Source organism: Prionailurus viverrinus, chromosome D1 (genome assembly GCF_022837055.1).
Source record: "Prionailurus viverrinus isolate Anna chromosome D1, UM_Priviv_1.0, whole genome shotgun sequence".
Lineage (NCBI taxonomy): Eukaryota > Metazoa > Chordata > Mammalia > Carnivora > Felidae > Prionailurus > Prionailurus viverrinus.
The window spans coordinates 74,432,668-74,453,158 of record NC_062570.1 but is presented as its reverse complement, the minus strand read 5'-3'; the positions used below and the strand labels follow the sequence as shown (position 1 = coordinate 74,453,158).

General features: G+C 49.6%; 3 protein-coding genes across 6 annotated transcripts in view; 1 reads left to right on the top strand and 2 right to left on the bottom strand.

Annotated features, from left to right (window-relative positions):
• HPS5 (HPS5 biogenesis of lysosomal organelles complex 2 subunit 2) overlaps positions 1–15,446 on the top strand; it is a 68,118-nt gene extending 52,672 nt beyond the window's left edge. Inside the window, exon 24 of one of the 2 annotated variants that reach the window (XR_007156098.1) lies at positions 15,103–15,446. The gene's annotated coding sequence lies outside the window, so the exon portion shown is untranslated. Of the gene's footprint in view, positions 1–12,463; positions 12,791–15,102 lie in introns of those variants that run through there. The other variant, XR_007156097.1, reaches the window with a different exon arrangement.
• LOC125176008 (serum amyloid A protein-like) lies at positions 2,112–5,739 on the bottom strand. The gene is made up of 4 exons (XM_047876716.1): positions 5,670–5,739; positions 4,871–4,962; positions 2,817–2,955; positions 2,112–2,411 (listed from the first exon to the last, which is right to left on the bottom strand). The coding sequence occupies exons 2-4, from the start codon at positions 4,959–4,961 to the stop codon at positions 2,249–2,251; spliced, it is 393 nt and encodes a 130-aa protein (XP_047732672.1). The 5' UTR covers position 4,962; positions 5,670–5,739; the 3' UTR covers positions 2,112–2,248.
• Positions 15,447–15,902: 456 nt separating the features above from the next.
• LOC125176009 (serum amyloid A protein) lies at positions 15,903–18,626 on the bottom strand. Of its 3 annotated transcripts, none has more exons than XM_047876718.1 (3): positions 18,539–18,626; positions 16,608–16,746; positions 15,903–15,986 (listed from the first exon to the last, which is right to left on the bottom strand). In XM_047876718.1, exons 1-3 carry the CDS (start codon positions 18,624–18,626, stop codon positions 15,923–15,925), a joined length of 291 nt encoding a protein of 96 aa, XP_047732674.1. In that variant the 3' UTR covers positions 15,903–15,922. The 3 variants fall into 3 exon arrangements, with proteins under 3 accessions (XP_047732674.1, XP_047732673.1, XP_047732675.1); XM_047876717.1 differs by lacking the exon at positions 15,903–15,986 and adding an exon at positions 16,017–16,202; XM_047876719.1 differs by lacking the exon at positions 15,903–15,986 and adding an exon at positions 16,040–16,091.
• Positions 18,627–20,491: the final 1,865 nt, after the last annotated feature.

Sequence of the window (20,491 nt, the reverse complement as noted above, 5' to 3'; positions counted from 1 at the left end):
CTCCTACACCCCAGCAGAGTTTGGATTGTCACCAGCGTGCGCTTCAGTGGAGGCTTTTATTAAGTTGTAAGTGTTTATCTACAATCTGACTTTCTAGAACATTAGACATCATCAAAAGAAAAGTTATGTAGAAAGTAGAAAGGGGGTGCCTGGGTGGCTCAGTCAGCCAAGCGTCTGACGCTTCATTTCGGCTCAGGTCATGATTTCACGGTTCGTGAGTTTGAAGCCCACATCGGGCTCTGTGCTGACAGTGCAGAGCCTGCTTGGGATTTTCTCTCTCTCCCTCTCTCTTTGCCCCTCCCCTGCTTGTACGCACACTTTCCCAAAATAAACTTTTAAAAGTAATTATCTTACTAAAAAAAAGAAAGTAGAATGAAAATGTTTTATGAACTGTAAACTACTGTTCAGATATGAGTTATGTTAGAGAGACTTGAAATCTGTTAGGGGAACTGACATATTGAAGAAGCAGAGGGAATGCGATAAAGAGGCCAGGAGGTGTGAATGAAGCTCTGTGAGAGCCCCAAACTCTGCCCCAGAATGGAGTGAGTGGGCTACTGGGATGGTTCTTCAAGAAAGTAGAAGTTTTATCTGGATCTGAGTTCAAGGACAGTAGGAATAAAGATGAGAGAAACTACTATGAGAACCATTCCTCACGTAGGACCAAAGGAACTGGTTAAAACTGTCACTGGGGACAGGGGTTGGTGTTTGGGAAGGCAAGACATCAGTTGCCGGAACCCCTGGGATTAGACTTCCCAAAGCCTAATGGAAAGAGGCCACTGAGGGACAAGGTGCAGAGGCAGAAGAGGACAAAGTGACTGGGCAGTGAGCAGGTGGGGACACAGAGAGGCCTCAGCATGATAAGGGTAGGAAGTGGAGAGAGGTATGAGAGGAGATATCAAAGAAGAGATTCCATGTAGAACTTCCAGTATATTGGAGACCCCTTATCAGTCAGGGGCCAGTCAGCGAACAGAAACCAGGCAGTATTTTCAAGAGGAAGGTTTATGGGTTTTGTTTTGTTTTGTTTTAATATTTATTTAAGGGGCATCTGGGTGGCTTGGTCAGTTGAGCATGCGACTTCAGGTCACGATCTCATGGTTTCTGGGCTCAAACCCCATGTCAGGCTTTGCGCTGACTACACGGAGCCTGCTTTGGGTTCTCTGTCTCCCTCTCTCTATGCCCTTCCTCTGTTCACACTCTCTCTCGCTCTTTCTCAAAAATAAACATTAAACTTTTATTACAGTTTTATTTATTATTAAGTAACCTCCACAGCCAATATGGCTCAAACTCACACTTCAAAATCAAGAATTACGCTTTTCCAACTGAGCCAGCCAGGTGCCCAGAAGGAGGGTTAACATTAAGAATTATTAAATAGTTACAGGAGTTGAGCTATAAAGCGGTAAAAATGAAGGAAGGAATAAATTAAGGAAAGGGCCTTCACGAGGCTGGGATTAAGGTCTATTAGGAAGTGTGTGGCAATAGTCAAGGTCTATAATCTTGTCAAAGTTGACAAGAGAGCCTCCGCTGAGGTGACAACAAAACCTGCTAGAGGTTGATGTTGTCACTATGCCACCAATTTGCTGACATATTTTGTTCCTGGGAGCTTTTGTGGAAGGCGTGAGATATGGCAGAGAAAAACTGCTTTGGATGCAGGTCTCAGATGGCATGGACAGGAACTGGTTTTCACTGGATTTGAAGGTTCTGCTGGGAAACCAACACAAGATCAAGATGGCAGTAGCTGGAGCAGGATTCCACAAACCCATCCTCCCATGGCTGTGTCCCCTGTCCTCAGGGATAGAGACCATGAGGAAAAAAACCAAGGGGGACTGGAAGCTGAGGACAGAGAGGGAGACAGGACACAACTGGCAGGAGAGAAGGGTCTGGACACGGAAGAACCTGGAGAGAGCACCAGGCCAACCAGAGGGGAGTGGACAGGGCAGCAGATCTGATCTGGGAACGGTGGGTGCAGGGCGTCTACTCTGTGTGACACTGACATGGTGTCCCCCACACCAACCACACGGGCACAGGCCCGGCCTGCACCTGGGTGTCCGTCCATCACCCCTGGGAACGAACAAACGAACAGTCCGTACATCAAAGAATAACACACACTTTTCAACAATCTCTTAAGCATTTATTAGACACCTGTCAGGTGCCCTCCATCAGCCTCTGTGGACAGAGAACTCAATGACTCCGTGTCCCTGCCCTCAGAGGGCTCTCAGCCCCTCTCCTGAGTGCTGAGCAAAGAGGAAGCTCAGTACTTGCTAGGCAGGCCAGCAGGTCGAAAGTGGTTGGGGTCTTTGCCGCTCCGGCCCCATTCATTGGCGGCCTGGTCAGCCTTCGAGTCCTCTGCTCCGTGACCGCTGCTTCCGTGCCTGAAAAAGTCTGTGACTCTCTGAGAATTCTCTCTAGCATCGCTGGAATGCAGGAAGGCAGGTAGGAGGTTAATTAGGGGGCTGAGGAGCAATTGCCCGTAACCCCCATCTCTCTTCTTTGCAAGGGAGAGCTGCTGACAGGAGCCAAGGAAAGAGGGGCTAAAACACTGACCCCCTGGCCCAGAAACAGAGCATCTCAGCCCAGGCTGATCCCTTACTGGGAGAACAGCACCCATAGGGGGAGGGTCGGGAATCACCCATTCCTCCTGGCCTTGCTCTGACCCCATCAGCCACTCAGGCCAACACTGGGCGCAGAGGGGAGGGTGGGCAAGAGAAGGAGGAGCCACAGTGTCTACAGGAGACTTCTCCAGGGCTTGGCCCCTCCTGGCTGTCCAAGGCAGCCAGGCTCAGCTCACCCAGCCCTGCATCCCCAGGAGCCCGTGTTACCTGATCACTTTGGCCGCCCAAGCGCCCCCAGGTCCCCTCTGTGCGGCATCATAGTTCCCCCGGGCGTGGAAGTATTTGTCTGCACCTTTGTAATTGGCTTCTCTCATGTCAGAGTAGGCTCTCCACATGTCTTTAGTCCCTGGATAGGAAAGCAAATGATGAGATGAAGGTGATCGTGTCTTGGCAAAATGGAGGAAAAGACATTTTCCTTCCACCAATTCTAAGATTTCAGTCTTTGACAAAATCCTTGGAGAGGATGTTGGCTGGGATGAGTATTCCTTTACATTTCACTTCCCTAGGTGAATGTTATGAGAAGCACCCTTGGTGCGTTTTATTCTGCTTGATTCCATTCTGAGTACTGTTGCTACTTTATGTTTGGCTGTGGGATGTGTGTGAACAAGAGGTGGGATGGTCTTTAAGGGAAGCTTTGTCCTGCGATGACCTCTACCTGGACAGACGCAGGGAACCCTCTGACTGGGGCGTGAGAACAAAGGCAAGTGAGAGGGAGGCTGCTGACCCAGCGGGCTCTCAACCAGGTCAAGGGGAGAAATTCATCCCTGTGGGCAGCTTGAAGACAACTTGGTCCTGAGTATTTCTGAAAGTCTGGGGCATATTTGGCACCCAGGCAACTGTCAGAAGTCAACCAGCAGGTGGTAAAGGGGAGTTCCCCTAGAGAGATTTACAAAAACAGGTCATCAGATGCAGAAAAAGTACAACTGGTCCCCCACCTCTAAAGTTCAGTGTCCTCCCAGTAAATGCAGGAGTATATTGCCATCCGCAGGGTGGTTATGCAGATGTACTGAGAAAAATGCACGTATAACTTCTAGAAGATTGTAGGTGTTCAATATGCTATCACTTCTCTAGGCCTTCGGAAGGCTGGGACAAAAACAGTAAAGCGACTCAGCTAAGAGGAAGATCAGGCAGTTACAGACTGAAGGAATCTGAGCAGGCTACATAAAATGCAGACCCTGAAAAAGTAATGTATGGGGTGCCTGGGTGGCTCAGTCAGTTAAATGTCCAACTGCAGCTCAGGTCACGATCTCACGGTTCGTGAGTTTGAGCCCTGCATCGGGCTCTGTGCTGACAGCTCAGAGCCTGGAACCTGCTTTGGATTCTGTGTCTCCTCTGTCTCTGTTCTCCTCCCCTGCTCACACTCTGTCTCTCTCTCAAAAATAAATAAACATTAAAAAAAAAAAGTAATGTAGTAGGCAAAAGAGAAAGACCTAGTGTCGAGTGTAATCATAGTTTATGTAATATCCATGTAATGCCTTATCTTCATTTTATGTGTTTATTATTTCTACTGTTTAGGATTCATTCATACACGTAAAGCTCTTAGAACAGTGCCTGGGACAGGCTGAGCTCAGCTACTGTTGGTTGTAGTTACTAAGAGCACAAGTTTGATGCACCCACTTCATGGCTGAGACACAGCAATGAGCTGTCCCCGGATTCCCACTAGGTGGCAATGGAGTCCCACTTGTGAGTGGGGAGCAGGCGCCCTGGACCCCAGATGTCTTCTGCTCTGCTGCAAGTTAAAACCCAAAGCTTATGTGACCTTCGTCCTGGGGATCCCCACGGAACAGTGCAATGCTGGCCAGAAGGGCCAGGGCTGGAGGGATAGGACACATGTCATTTAAGGGGAAAAACCTCCAGTAGAAAATAAGCTCTAGACATCTAGCGCACAGTAAAATGAAGGCAAATCAATACCGTATCATAATTAGCAAACTTGCTACAGTCTAGAACTTAATTATCTCAACTACTAAAGGGAAAGGATAATTATGTCACGTGATAGAGGTGCTCTCTAGAGCCACAATGCCAATCATATTAAATAAACAAATGTGTCATTAACATGCATTCACCTTAAATATACACAAAGTTATAATGCCAGATGTGGTTCAAATGTTCAAAAAAGCCTGGGAAACTGCTCTCTTGCAAACCGTGCTGCTTTTCTTCCCGCTTGTGGCCTTTGCCCTGTGGGGATGTGGCCTCCACTGTGGTCAATTCTGTAGGGGGGGAAGGTTGCTGCCTTCCCCGGACCGCCATCCTTTGGTCCTTACCTTGACCAGCTTCCTTGAGGAACGTAAGCCATCTTTGGCTGCTGACGCCCAGGACCAGGGAGCACAACAGGATGCCCACGAAAAGCTTCATCCTGCAGCAGAGTCACAGAAACACACAAGGATGACACACTTTTGGTTTGGTTTGGTTTGGGGTTTTCGGGGGGAGGCACGTGGACCCACACCTGTATCTTACCTATTACCTACATCTACTTAGTATTAGATGTTACCGATATCTATTTATCTGTACACATACCTGCATAAATACACACATATGTGTACGTATACACCCGTGTATATACACATGTGTGTATGAATGTAGGTAGAAAGAAATAGGCAATGTGTATACACATATATACGCAGGTGACACACGATACATAGAACAGAGGGTCCAGTTGTCCGTTGCCATTTGCCCCATAGGAATCCCAGTAAGAGAGATCGCGCTGCGCTTCTAATATAAACCACGTGCCATTTCAGTCTTCCCCTAGGAGCCCTGAACCCGCTGTCCGGAAAGTTTCCAAAGAGGCCTTTGGGGATTTCGTGACCATGTACCCATCTGTAAAATGGGGATTGTGGGACATTGCACACATATTTGCAGAACGCCTGCTCTACCCATCCGTGAACTCCCACAGAGAAACTACACGACCAAATCCCAATCCCAGAAAGTATTCACATCTGGAGAATTCAAATTGCCAGGAGAGTAGATTCAGGGAGGAAGCAGAGAGTGAGGACACGGCCCAAGAACGCCTTCGGGTAAGAGAATCTGCAAAGAAGGAAAGTGTAGGCAAGTCTAGCACCTCACCTTTGGCTGTCCCTTCGTGCCGAGGCTCCTGGTGAGGCTGAGCTGCCCGTGTCTCCTGCCTGCGAGGGGGGCTGGCATTATATGTACTGACACTCTGCTAGGGGAGTGGGTGGGAAAGCAGGTGTGAGGCAAAAACACTGAGATTTGGGAAATTCCTTTTGGCCAGCACACAGCATCCAGAACATCAGGCTCCTTCTTCACGCCCGTCTACTTTCCAAGGTTGTGCAATCTGGCAGCTTTGAGGCGTGTAGCAAACTTGGAAATTTCTGCCTGTTTCCAGTGTCACTCCTGGTAAGAAAGGTTTTCTTCCCCACACAATAGTGTATTGAGAAATGCTGGGCAGGGTAATCAAAGTTAGAAAGGAGAATCGATTGCCTGAAGAATGAGAGAACACAAGGCAAATGGAGGAGCAGCAGGGGCTCCATTAAAGGGGTGGCTCAGGATAAAGCTGGGACCCCAGGGAGCAGAAGTTGGAGAGGAAGGACAGACAACCAGGAAAATGGAGCTTCCAGCACCCAGTGGGTGGACTTGACCCTGATCAGTTGCTATGGAAGCTCCTAATGGCAGGTTACAACTGAGGAACTGCAGTGTAGAAATGTGATAACAGTGTCACATGGGAAGGATGCATTAAAAATGGTCAGGAAAAGGGCATCTGGATGACTCTGTCTGTTAAGCATCTGACTCCTGACTTTTGCTCAGGTCATATCTCCTGGCTCATGAGTTTGTTGAGCCCTGCATTGGGCTCTGCACTGACACTATGGACCCTACTTGGGATTCCTTCTCTCCTTGTCTCTCTCTCTGCCATTCTCCCTCTCTCAAAAATAAATAATAAACATTTTTAAGGAAATGATCAGGAAATAGCCCACCAGCTGCTAAGTTATCAGACGAGAAGATTCAGGAAGGGTGCAGAGAAAGCTGGGATGCTGCCCAAGATGGGCGGTTGTGATGATACAGCTGTTTCGGCTGGAAAAGCAGGACTGGGCTTCACTGTGGGAGTTGAGGAAGATTATGCTGGGAAGAAATTGCACACAGGCGCTATTAGCCTGGTGGAGGCCATGGTCCACTCACCAACCTACCCATCACTGCCCCTTCACGAGAAGGGGAAAGTTTCAGGTCATTGGATTTCCCTGGAGATGAGAGAGTTATGGATGTGTAATGTGGCAGCAATGATGGGGGACCTAGAGGACAGACCTGCATCCAGTGTCCTTCTTACAGTGGGCTCCAGGGCTGGACACCTGAGGACGGTAGTAGGGCAAGGAAGGCCCCTGCCAGGGAGCGCCAGCTCAGGGGTTCTGCCCCGATTGTGTCTGGGAGAAGAAGTATAGGAGCAGACACTGGAGATGCTAGGGCTCCAAGCTGATGCAAGCAAATCCTGGAGGCTGGACAGCGCAGAGCTGGGAAGATGGTGAATCACAGCCAGGAAGGAGGTGGGCCCCGTGCTCCCGAAGTCACCCAGAGAAGAAGCAGGGTGCGGACCTTGGATTTGTTACAGGACAGGAGGAGTTCTGAGCAGGACGTGGCAGAGGGGAGGCTGACCCAGGACGAAGCAAATCAGGCAAGGACTGCACTGGTGTGAGGATATCACTGTCTTAGATTGGAGCCTGCCACTCTGGGAGTGATGCCTCTCTCTGGGTCTGGCGTTATGTTAATTCTTGCAGATACAATGAGATGAGTGTTATAAGGCAGACAACTGTCAAAGGATCTCTCTGTCCCTGTGGTTCTCTTATCCAAGGCAATGCTAAGCGACATTTAGATATTCTGCATACAAATCATTATCTGGGAAAGGTGGGGTCCGTGAGCTCTGCCCAGGCCAGGACCCTCAGCAGCTTTGGCTCCCTGGGTCCTAGGAGTAGACATGTGGGGAGAGGGGCAGTTATCAACCTTCCACAGCCCTTGGTGACAGGGAACTTGGAGGGCCGCTTCACAGAGGAGGCCATGTGATGCCCACACCCCTCCTCCTATATTCCCCAGGGCAGATATCCTGGTGCAGTGGTCACCCCCTCTGACAAGTCTTTCACTCCCTTTGGGGCCATTCCGTGCTGGAAAGCCACTGCCCGCTTTCCGACATCATTCAAGTCATTGCTTTCTTTGGTAGAAACATTGCAGAGAGAGCAAGGACAACAACGTCTAGACACGGAGCGGGGCCCCTCACAGGGACCTGGGGAAGCACTGCAAGTTCTCCTCCTTTGTTACTTGTGTACTGTAGCTTCTTGGAGGGACACTCCGTTCCCTGCAAGGCCATGCTTACAACAATAGACAATAGTGGCAGGTGGCTCTTTCCCCTTGTGTCTCCTGCAAAAGAAAGCCGTCCTGGCATGGAGGTATGACACTCTCCAGGCCTTAAAGAGACACCCCCAAGTCTCCCATGAGTCCCTGCGTCCCAGCTTGCAGGGACTGTCTCCGTTAGGGCCCGATGTGCCTGCTTAATACATAGTGACAACCTCTTTCACTCTCAAAAGTGACCTGGTTTCCATAATACATTAGATGCTACCCCTCCTCTATTGGCCACGTGTGACCAGGCTGTCGAGAGGCCTCAGACACCTCTCTTTTCTCTGTTACAATTAATTTAAGTGGATGAGAAGAACGCCAAGGTTATGAAGAGTCAGAAAACCAAAGTTAAAAAAGAAGCCCCACAGGTACCGTGGCCAAGCATGGCATGTGAAGCATAGGTCCCACACATGCAGGGACAGAGGAAGGAATGAGGAACAGTTTCATGAATTTAAAATGAGAAAGACAGTGATACCTACCTGAGATACTGTCGTGTTTGAGAAATAAAAATTTGGTCATTCAGATGATGAAAATATGTGTGGTTTTTATCTGGTCTTTCATAGCGCCTGCCTCCCAAGCCCTTGGAATTTCCTGAGTGTTGAGAGTGACAGTGGTATCTTTAGTTAATGAGGTGATCTTTGGACCTCACTAAGGATGGGAGCTGATCACCAGGAGGACCAGCCACGTGATCAGGGGAATGGACCTTTATTCCCTCCTCCTGACCTCCAGGCAGGGGTCAACGGCTGGAGGGTTCAATCAGTCACCAATGGCCAAGGATTTCATTAATCCTTATGCCTTGAAGCCTGCATAAAAACCCAAAAGGGCTGGGCTTGCAGGGCTGCTGGGGTTGGTGAACATTGGGAAAATGGTGGGCCTGGAGGGGGCGTGGAAGCCCGTGCTATCTTCCCAGTCCTTGCCCTATGTATCTCCTCATCTGGCTGTTGATTTTCGTCCTTTTTCGTATCCTTTAATAAACTGGTAAATGTGACTAAGTGTTTTCCCCAAGTTCTGTGAGCCACTCTAGCAAATAATCGTACCCAAGAAGGAGTCACTGGAACCTCTGATCCAGTGGGTCAGTGAGAAGCGCACATAACAGCCTGGGGTGTAGTCGTATAGGACTGAATCCTTCCTGGGGTGTAGTCCTATAGGACTGAGTCTTTAACATGTAAGATCTGAGCCATCTTTGGGAAGCGAGTGTCAGCATTGAGAGGAATTCTTGTACAACCTGTTGGGGTCTGAGAACTGCTTGCTGATGCATGTGGAGAACGCCCCAAACACGGGAACTGGGCGTGGGAGCCCTAAAAGTCTACCTCATCAGGTTGTGTCAGGGTGGAATGCTTAAGGCTGAAAGGGGCTTGGATTAATTCTGAACACTTACAAAGCACTTTACACATTGAACTCTTCTGGCTTCGCCAAGAAAATTCATACTCATTTATACTTTGCCGGAGACAGGAAGATCAATTAATATAGTGTTACCAAGTCCACACATTATTAACACATTAATAAGTAAGATTACCAATCAGAGTTGCAGTTTTAATGATCTGGGTTTAATTGTTCAGGACACAGGAATATTCTTTCAAGTATGGGTGTCTCTCAAGATTCCTTTGTTAAAGGGGCGCCTGGGTGGCTCAGTTGGTTAAGCATCCGACTTTAGCTCAGGTCATGATCTCACGGTTCCTGAGTTCGAGCCCCACATCGGGCTCTGTGCTGACAGCTCATAGTAGCCTGGAGCCTGCTTCAGTTTCCCTCTGTGACCCTCCCCTGCTTGCATTCTCTCTCTCTCTCTCTCTCTCTCTCTCTCTCTCTCTGTCTCTCTGTCTCTCTCTCTCTCAAAAATAAATACTAAAAAAAATTTTTAGAAGAAAAAAATTGAGTCAAAAATCTCTATATATTTCCATGGGACCCTGACTCATTTATCAATTTGTAACTTAAAATATTCATTAATTTGGGTGAACTGTTGTTGTGTACGGAGGTGTTTACACATTTAGCGCTGTTGTGGGGGGGGGGTGTTTATGTGATGAGAGATACAGACACATACATGTAAATTATATGATGCATAGACATTTGCTGCTCTTCCTGATCTCAACACTGGAATCCCAATCAGGACAGGAACCGGGCTGTTGGTTTTTTCACCATTAACGCTCAGTGCCTAGGAAGATGCCTAGAATATAGTCAGGCTAACAAAACTGAGTTGAACGAACGTATTTACTGAAGAGAACTTGAAAAGTATTAAATAAGTATAAAGAGAAAAAGAAAAGGCAGTAGTAATTTCACCAGCCTGGATTGGGGGAGGGGGCGGGAAGAACCTCGTTAGATCCTCCACGTTTGGCCTCCAGGCTACTTTCTAAGTATATGTACATATGTGAAGACATAAACTAAGACAGGGATATAATACTCGTCATTTTATATTCTGCTTTTACCCTGAACGACTTACTGTGACCATTGGTCCTTGTTACTCTGCTTACCCACCACAAAGTCAGTGACAAAGCTGAAGTTCAAATCTGGTCTGCGAAGAGTGAGCATTTGGAATCTTAGCCATCTGCTATGCAGCTGCCACCTGAACTTGGCAGAATACAATAATTGTACCAGACAATTTATTTTATTTTATTTTAATTCAATTCTAGTAAACATGCATGAGCTTAAGAATGGCTCTCCCAAGGGAGTGATCCCTGCCAGGAAACACTGAGGTCTTCTGTGCCATTGCCTGCTCTGTTCCCAGGGCCTAGCTCAGTTCCTGCCACATACTGGGAGCTCATTCAAGAAGTAGTGGGTAAGGGGATGGGTGGATGAATGAGTTTTGCAAGCATCTTTGCTGACAGTGCAAACAGTTGGAGGCTTTTGAAGGCTCTGAGTTAAACTGTTTGGACTTTCCTAGGTCAAGGCCTGCATGGGAGGACGGGAAGACTGCAGTGCTGAGCGGCTCCCTCTGAGGTTATGTCATTCAGGAGCAAGGCCCGTTGGCCAGCCTGGAGTTCTTGTCACTTTGCCCAGCTCTTTCAGCAGAGGGACAAGTGGGTCATTAACAGGAGGCTTTGTAAACATGTTTTTAACAGCATGGTTTGACAGGACTCCATAAATCATGAATTGTGTGTAAAGCACACTTTTTTTTTTTTTCCAGAAAAGACTTGGATTTTCCTCCCCTAGTTACAGATTTCAAAAAGCAAACCTGGGAAACTGGAGAATTGTGAAAGAACCCCCTTTGCACCTGAGTTTGAAAAGCAGGCTGTTGAGTGACACTTCTTCCCTGCCTCCCACACCTTGAGGCCCAAGAAGCTTCATGTACCCCACATCCCAGGGAGAGCATCCAGGAGGCAGGCCAGATCTAATGAGCCGCCATGATGAATAGGTAGCACTGCCGGCCTGGGAAATCGCCACCACCTCGGCCACCCCTGGACCATATAGGAAAGGCCTGGGCAGGAGGAGAAGAGGCCCTCGGTCGCTCTGGGGGTCTGCCGGGAAGACCACTGAGGTTAGAGGAAAGGCAGTGACTGGGCCAGCTGAGGCAACACCTTTCCTAGAGAGGGGCTTGGAACATGGGCCACTGTCAGGCCCAGTGGTGGATACACCAGCATCTCTTGGGGAAGGTCCTGCATGGCTGGGGGTGCTGGTGTAGAGCTGAACTTCACCTCAGGGACACTGGCGGCACACTTTGTGATTAACAATAAGTAAAGCCTATTACTTCTTCCTAGTCAATATAATGAGAGCAAACCTGTATAGGCTTAAATGGTATTGGCATATTTCTTTATTTCTAAGATATGCATTTCTTGAGTATAATTTCCTGAAATTAGGACATGTCTTACAGTCACTGATGACCAGGCAGCATTCATAAAATAGTTGTCATTGCTTTAGGAATCCGTTTTGTGTATTTTTTCCCCTTTTTTGCTTATACACAAGAGTGAGAGAAGATATAAATGTGCGCCTAAGGAGGTGCAAAGGGTCTCTTTCAATAGGTATAAAATAAGAATGGTGAATGATAAGAAAAAATGTTACATCGTGACTTAATTAACAACACTTTTTTCTTGGTGGTTGATAAAAAATAATGCTTCTTTCAATCCATGGTGTCTTGCACTCAGAGAAATGCAGTGTGCCTTTTCATCTCCTCTGTTCTCACAGAGTGCTCTCTGCTAAACTGACCCTCAAGTTACTCTGGAAGTTTAAAGTATGTATTGCTTTCTCCCAAGGCTTCTCCTCAGAAACTGTACTAAGAATTTATGTATACTTGAGGTTTCTAGTTTGCATTTCTATGAGAGAGACAGCACAAAGCACTCCTAGAGAAAGTTACATATTTTCTGTGATAAAGTAAAATTTGGTCATTCTTTGTGTATCTTAGCAGAGATTTTGGTGTAGATTTATGTAGTCACCTCCGAGTGCCTCATTGCCACATTCTGCACATCAAACCCTGTAGCAAACCTCTGTACTTTGTACAATCCCAGCCTCCCTCCTGGTTCTGGCTACTTTTGAACACGACTTTTCTACGTCATTCATTCATTTCAACAGAAATTTATTAGTCCACTCCTATTTGACAGGTACTGTGGATACAAGGCTGACATACAAGAGGAGAGCCATGGTTTTTGCTCTTGGGATTCCTACCTACTTGCCCTAAAGACAGACACATCCACAGAGAAGCACGGTCGAGCATGATGAGTCCTGGGGTTGGGGTACAGCAGGAGCAGGTACAGCTGAGTTCCTGAGGTCCCTGTCCTCCATCTCAAGTGTGCTGCCCGCCTCTTGTCAGCTTCCTTCCTTCTCAGAGCACAAGATGTTTCTTCTCCCTTCGGGGTTACCACCCCTGTGGGCTTGACCCCACCCCCTCCTGCTTCCCCTTGCCTTTGATGCATCTTTTGTGCCCTCCACTTTATCTTTAGTGTGTACAAGCAAGAAGAGAGTGGAGTGAACTATTTAAAGTGTTTGGAGGGAATAAAAAAAACCACCAACATACATTCTGTATGCTGTGTAATTATCCTACAAAATGAATGAGAAATAAAGACTTTCTCAAAAAAAAAAAAAGGTGAGGTACAGGGTCTTGAGTGGCTCAGTTGGTGAAGCATCTGACTTCGGCTCAGGTCGTGGTCTTGTGGCTGGTGGGTCTGAGATCTGCTGTCAGCATGGAGCCCTCTTTGGATCCTGGGTCCCTCTCTCCCTCTGCCCCTCCCCCATTCATTCTCCCTTGCTCTCTCGCTCTCTCTCTCTCTCTCTCTCAATAATACACAAACACTTAAAAATTTAAAAAAGAAAGGTGAGGGGGGTTGTTGGCATACACCTGCCTTGAAAAAATGTTAGAAGCTCTTTAGAGAGAAGTAAAATAAACACTGAGATGCGCAGGAAGAAAGGACCAGCATTGAGGAAGGAGTAAATAAAGGTAAAACAGGGGTGATAACAGCCCGTACATCTCATTAGGTCCTTTCAGGCTGGACACACTGCACACCCATCTCCCCAGCATGTGGAGCCTGCTGTCACTAGCCAGTGGCCATACTGTGGCCTTCACCTCTTTCTCCTGCTCCTGCCTCATTTTGACATAGACTCACTCGTGTCGCACTAAGCCTCAAGCCTCCCACACCTCCTCCACCTGCACTGCTTCTGGTGCACTTCTGGTGCTTTCTGAGGGGCACCAGAAGTCTCTTGGGACTAACCGCTTCCTAGCCACACTTTTATTTAACAAGAATGAGATTTGTCATTGACCCTCATCCATTAGGAGTTCTCATCAATTCCCTTTTCAGAGACGAGTCGCATTGCAGTTATCAATTTATGTATTCGAGCTTCATATCCGCCTTCCTTTGCCCTGTTTGTGATACTGGAGCTGGTCCCTGTTATAGTTCTCCTGTGCCAGCCAAGCACGATGCCAATCTTTGTCAGTAGAGGGCGCGGGAGGGACGAACGGGAAAGAAAGACTCTCCCAGGCCTGAGCTTTGCCTCCTTCTAGCTCCTGGACTGCTCTTCTCAAGTGCGGGGTACCCAGTGACACTCACCACAGGCAGTTTTGTTGCTATCCCACTGAAGTTTCTGGACAAGTTCCGGGATGCCTCCCCGGATGTCCAGGGTGTTCTATAGCACTTTGCCTGTGTTGGGGGGCTGCCTAACCATATACCACAGACTGAGTGACTTAAACCACAGAAATGTAGTTCTCATATTTGTGGGAGCTGGGAAGTCCAAGATCAAGGTGCAAACTAATTTGGTGCTTGGTGGGCGCTCTCTTCTTGGATGGCAGATGGACAGACACCTTGTAGCTGTGTCCTCACAGGGCAGAAAAGAGGGAGCAAGATCTCTGGATCTGATATTATAAATACATTAATCCTATCTGACCAGGTTCCACACTTCTGACTTATTTATCCTTAGTTACTTCCTTATAGCCACATTGGGAGTAAAGGCTTCAACATAGGAATTTGATGCGTGGGGGATGCAATTCAATCCACGGCACTGGCCCTTCAGGGCTGGCCTTGGGCCATCGGCAGCATCGTCCCTCCTGCCCCCATGGGGGCTGCCTCCCGTGAGTTTGCGACAACCCCCGCTGTGTCCCAGTTCAGCTGCATGCCCACGAGGTTTCCTGCCAAGTACCCTTGGCACCTCAGTGGGAGAGTCCTTGCTTGTCAGCTTTGGCTTGGGACACCCAGCAGTCTTTATCAGCCGCCCAACGGGCTGCAGGATTTCCAACAAATCTACATCTCAGCTTTGTGTGTTCTGTGCCACTTAGAACTGAAGCGTGTACCAGTTAAGAATTCCTTACATTATAATTTCCCAACTCCAGTTACTAACTGGTTTCTGTCTCCTGATTCCGCTCAACTCTTAAGAGGGGTCTTCTCGTTCTGCTGGCTCTTCACTAGAATTTCCCCAATTTGACTGAAGCTGTGAGGGAAGAATCACAAGTGAGGTGGATTGATGCCTCCATTTAGGCTTGAGTGAGGCAGTGAGGTGATGCAGAGAAAAACTGCTTTGGACACAAGTCTTACATGGCATGGACAGAAACTGGTTTTAATCAGATTTGAAGGCGCTGCGGAGAAACCAACACAAGGGCAGCCGGCTGGCTCAGTCAGTTAAGCATCTGACTTTTGCTCACCTCCCGATCTCACGGTGTGTGAGTGGGAGTGCTGCTTAGGGCTCTGTGCCAAAGCTTGGAGCCTAGAGCCCACTTTGATTTCATCTCTCTTGCTCTCTCTCCTCCTCCTCTCAGGGAGCAGGAATTGGAGTGGAAGGATGGACGACCAGGAAAATGGAGCTTCCAGCACCCAGTGGGTGGACTCGACCCTGACCAGTTGCTATGGAAGCTCCTAATGGCAGGTTACAACCGAGGAACTGCAGTGTAGACATGTGATACAGTGTCACATGGGAAGGACGCATTATAAAATGGTCAGGAAAAGGGCATCTGGGTGGCTCAGTCTCTTAAACGTCTGACTTTGCTCACCTTCTGATCTCTCGGTTTGTCAGTGGGAGCCCTGCATAGGGCTTGCGCCAACAGCTCAGAGCCTAGAGCCTGCTTCATTTTGTCTCTTTCTCTCTCTCTCTGCCTCTCCTCCTGCTCTCTCTCTCTCTCTCAAAAATAAATAAACTTACAGAAATGTAAAAAACAACAGCACCAGCAACATAAGATCAAGGTGGCCGTGGCCAGAGAAGGATTCCATAGTCGCATCCTCCCATGGCTGTGTCTCCTGCCTCCAGGGACAGGTACCATTGAGGAACAAATCAAAGGGAACTGGAAGCTGAGGATAGAGGAGACAGGACACGATTGGCAGGAGAGAGGGGTGTGGACACGGAGGGACCTGGAGAGCGCACCAGGGTAAGCAGAAGGGCCTGGACAGGGCAGCAGGTCAGATCCGGGAAGGGTGGGTGCAGGGCGTCTGCCCTGTGTGACACTGACATGGTGTCCCCCACACCAACCACACGGGCACAGGCCCGGCCTGCACCTGGGTGTCCGTCCATCACCCCTGAGAACGAATGAACAGTCCTTACATCAAAGAATAACACACACTTTCCAACAATCTCTTAAGCATTTATTAGACACCTGTCAGGTGCCCTCCATCAGCCTCTGTGGACAGAGAACTCAATGACTCCGTGTCCCTGCCCTCAGGGGACTCCCAGCCCCTCTCCTGAGTGCAGAGCAAAGAGGAAGCTCAGTACTTGCTAGGCAGGCCAGCAGGTCGAAAGTGGTTGGGGTCTTTGCCGCTCCGGCCCCATTCATTGGCGGCCTGGTCAGCCTTCGAGTCCTCTGCTCCGTGGCCGCTGCTTCCGTGCCTGAAAAAGTCTGTGACTCTCTGAGAATTCTCTCTGGCGTCGCTGGAATGCAGGAAGGCAGGTAGGAGATTAATTAGGGGGCTGAGGAGCAATTGCCCATAACCCCCATCTCTCTTCTTTGCAAGGGAGAGCTGCTGACAGGAGCCAAGGAAAGAGGGGCTAAAACACTGACCCCCTGGCCCAGAAACAGAGCATCTCAGCCCAGGCTGATCCCTTACTGGGAGAACAGCACCCATAGGGGGAGGGTCGGGAATCACCCATTCCTCCTGGCCTTGCTCTGACCCCATCAGCCACTCAGGCCAACACTGGGCGCAGAGGGGAGGGTGGGCAAGAGAAGGTGGAGCCACAGTGTCTACAGGAGACTTCTCCAGGGCTTGGCCCCTCCTGGCTGTCCAAGGCAGCCAGGCTCAGCTCACCCAGCCCTGCATCCCCGGGAGCCCGTGTTACCTGATCACTTTGGCCGCCCAAGCGCCCCCAGGTCCCCTCTGTGCGGCATCATAGTTCCCCCGGGCGTGGAAGTATTTGTCTGCACCTATGTAATTGGCTTCTCTCATGTCAGAGTAGGCTCTCCACATGTCCCAAGCCCCTAAGAGAAAAGGTCACGGCAAAAGGGATATCACGTGAACAGAAAGCCTCTGGCACACCTCAGAGAAGAATCAGGGACGACAAATCTGCCACCGACTCCAGATTTCTGCCTGGTCCCCTTGGGTAGCACAGGCTGAGAAGAACAAGTCTGCATCCTAGGTGGTTTCTCCAGCTTTCTCTAGTGGGAGTCGTGTGGGTGGGGCACAGCTGTGTTGTCCCTGCGGGTCTATGTCTGCCTCTCACTTAGGGCTCTGCCTGAGCTGTTTAAACGAGAGACAGGAGGTATCGCAGAACAGGACTTGTCACCTTGAGCGCCCCTGAAATTGGGGGCAATTCTTTGTTGCTCAGGGCCGTTCTGATATTGTAGGATGTATAGCAGCATCCCTGACCTCTCTGCACTAGAGGGGGGCAACATATTCCCTGAGGGTCACAAGCAGAAGTGTTTTCAGACATTGCCAACTGTCCCCATGGCCCAAAAGTGCCCTCGGTCGGGCAGCACTGCTGTCAAATGAAGCCGCGTGTGACAAGGTCCAGGGGACGCGGTAAGTGAGGAGGTGACAAGAAGGCACCTTCTGGGAAAGGCCCAGGCATACAGCACTTCTGCCCTGAGGCCCAGGAGATGGATACTTGCAGAATGAGGGCGCACAACTGGGATCTGAGTCCCTCTGGGTGTTAGGGGCATAAACGGCATCCTGAAAACCTTCTAAACAGGCTGTACCGATGATATTGGCAGCTTGAGGAAGCAAGGGGTCGAGCCGTGGCCCATCAGCCCTACTTGGCTGCACCTTCTAATGACCTGGGAGCCTCTGAAGTCCCGGTGACCAGGTCACACCCGGCCCAAGTACCTCAGCCTCTGGGGGTGGATCTCAGGCATCACTAGTTTTCATGCTCTCTGAGTGATTCTGACCCGTAGCTGAGATCGATAGCCACCCAGCTTTAGGAAGCTGCCTGGCAAGGACTCGGGCCTCACGCGCAGCTGGGTTCCAACCTCCTCTTGGCCACCTGCTGACTGGCAGTTAGTCCCTGGACGATGGACTCGGCTGCTCTAAACCCTAGTTGTCCCCTTCAAGTGGAGGACGATGTCTGCCTCCCCAAGGTGTTCCGAAGTCATAGTAAGTGACCACGTGTGCCAGCTCAACCAGAAGTGTCCCCGTTCACCTAGAACTATCCCAGTGAGCCCTGAGAGTGTCATAGAAAACTCCTCAGGCCCAAACAAACCAAGATAGTTGGTCACCCTAAATTGCCTAGCGGAAGCTTGGTAGATGTTATTAGTTCCTCATTTTTATTTATTTTTTATTTTGGTCAAGTAAAATGCTAGGAAGGGGTAGGGAACAGGGGCAGTGTCTTGAGGATAGGAAGCATCTGTGAGAGCTGAGCTGAAGGTGTCTCTGGTTCGATGTAGGTAGGAAATGGAAGGAAGGATGGAAGGGAGGAAGGAAGAAAAGGAGGAAGCGATGAACGAAGGGAGAGGCAAAAAAGAAGAAAAGACAAACAGTTTTAATCATACTTTGTGCAATGTGTCTGCGGAAAATTCTCTGCCATTGCAAGACTTACTCTGTTTCTACTATCCAAACTGAAGCTTCAGCTGGGAATGATGATTGCTCCTTCTCTAGTAACTGATGGACAGAAATCCTCTGGTTTTCAATCCGCTTGATCAAAAGCTCCCCAGACACGGGCACCTTCTAACACTTAGGACAACACACCTGAGGCAGTAGCTCCACCCCTTGCATGTGCTCGGGGTGAGTCCCAGTGGCCCACGGATGCCACCCCCCCCCCCCCCCCCCAGTGCTTACCTTGAGCAGCCTCGCTAAAGAACGAATACCATTCGCTGCTGACACCCAGGACCAAGGAGCAGAAGACGAGGCCCGTGAAAAGCTTCATGGTGCTGAAAGGAAGCAGAGGTCAGGGGGCAAGGACAGGGCCCGCGCACCGCCCTTTGGGAGTTGCATGTCACGGAGCCACTGCTGCAAATTCCAGTGGTTCTCAGGAGACTCTTAGGAGCCCGCGTGGGAACCCTGCAGCAGGTCCTCACTCAAAGCCGCAGCCCTAATTCTGGTCCCGTGAGCCCTGACTGCCCGGTTGGCTGAGAGTCCCCAAGGTGGCATTGATGGAGGAAGAGGGCAGTTGGGACCAGATTGTCCCTGCCTGGAGCGGCCTGTCATCAATCAACAACCATTTAGTGTGTGTCATCCTCCCAGCTCAGACCTCATACAGGACAAATACAGAACAGAATGATTATTTTGAAAGGAATTTACAGTCAGTTCTTTTCCACAAATCAGTCCTTGGAGTCGCCCCTCACCTGAGTCCCAGTGGAGCAGAGCTGCCGGTCCCTGCCTGCTGGGAGAGGTGGCCGGGATTTATACTGCGCCCTCCCCGTTGGGCGCCCCATGGGGAGGCAAGAAAAGCCAGACCTGGTGCCCGGAAAGGTCCCTCCAGGTCATGGCCCCGAGAGACCTGCAAAGGAAAACTTACCGGACACCCGTGGTTTTCTTCATCCACAGGTCAACTTCCAGTTGTGCAACTGTGAGGAAGCCAGCTTGGCCGGTTCTGCCTGGAAGCTGGGGCTCAGGAGGAGGGCTCTGCTGTCCAAGTCAGAGGGGCTGTGGAGAGGAAGGATTGGAGCACCGGGCTGGGGGCTGGGCACTGGGGGCTGGGGGCTGCTGGCAGGTGTGTGGTTGGGGACGGCTCCTCCAGGCAGGGCCTTGCTTTACTGATCATTTCCTCAGGATGGTCCCTGCCGGGCCAGATGGTCCATGTGCCAGATGTGACACCCTTTGAGTTCGTGTGTAAGCTCTTGAGTTCCCAACTGATGGCTTTTCCCAACAAGCGTCTCGGGAAGATCCTTCCACCGGTCTGTGTGCCCATGCTAAGCTCTCAGCACCGAGGCATTGAAAAGCCCCGTTCAGCCGGTTGAGCCCATGAGGAAGTGTATTACCTCAGCCGGGTCCCAGGCTGGGTGCATCTAGTTGGAGGGATTCTGTCTCCCCTCACTCAATCCTGGAGTCACCTCTTATTGGGATCGGGAGAATTGTTCAATGAATTTGCAGCCCAGCTGTGGAAGTGCTGGGCTTCCAGTGAAGGGAAACTTGGGGGAGACCTCTTAGTGTCTTCTATCCGGGGTGGGGAGGGTGGTCACTGTCTGCTCCCTGTCACAATGAGACAGAAGCATTAGGAAGGTCAGCCCAGCTCTGCAGAGGCTGGTGGGAATGTGAAGGAGTGAGAAAGCACTCCAGTGCCTATGGAGTTAGGCCAGGATAGAAACAGTTGCTGGTGCACATGTCAGCTCCAGCTGTTTTCTTTCTTTCAGTCCATCTTCGTACCCTGAGGTCTATGCATTAACAACTATCATATAAGCCCTAAGAAGGGCAGGCCTGGGAAGGAGGAGGTAAATGAGGGCCAGATTGCTTGCACGCAGCAAATGTTTGGCTCCATTCTGCTGGTGGTGTTGTTGACCAGCTGTCCGTGGGGCCACCTACTTCCATCCCCCTCCCCAGATACCACATCCAACATATTAAACCCACTAGACATTGTATATGTTAGAATTTGGGCTACACACACAGTCCCATACATTCTAGGCAGGATAACTGACTTGCCCCAGGGAGAATGAGCTCATAGGGGTAAGTTACCAGACATCCAATCAGCACAGCTCCTTATGTAAAAGAAAGAAAACCAACTGAAAATACAATACTAGATCTCTCAGAAGTAATAGGTTGGAGAGATGCGAAGAAAACTTATAATACACTTAA

Coding starts and splice junctions, on each gene's coding strand:
- LOC125176008 (XM_047876716.1), bottom strand. CDS start 4,961: ATGAAGCTTTTCGTGGGCATCCTGTTGTGCTCCCTGGTCCTGGGCGTC. Junction 2,956..4,870: donor CCTCAAGGAAGCTGGTCAAG/GTAAGGACCAAA, acceptor TTTCCTATCCAG/GGACTAAAGACATGTGGAGA. Junction 2,412..2,816: donor TGGGCGGCCAAAGTGATCAG/GTAACACGGGCT, acceptor CCTGCATTCCAG/CGATGCTAGAGAGAATTCTC.
- LOC125176009 (XM_047876717.1), bottom strand. CDS start 18,626: ATGAAGCTTTTCACGGGCCTCGTCTTCTGCTCCTTGGTCCTGGGTGTC. Junction 16,747..18,538: donor CTTTAGCGAGGCTGCTCAAG/GTAAGCACTGGG, acceptor CTTTTCTCTTAG/GGGCTTGGGACATGTGGAGA. Junction 16,203..16,607: donor TGGGCGGCCAAAGTGATCAG/GTAACACGGGCT, acceptor CCTGCATTCCAG/CGACGCCAGAGAGAATTCTC.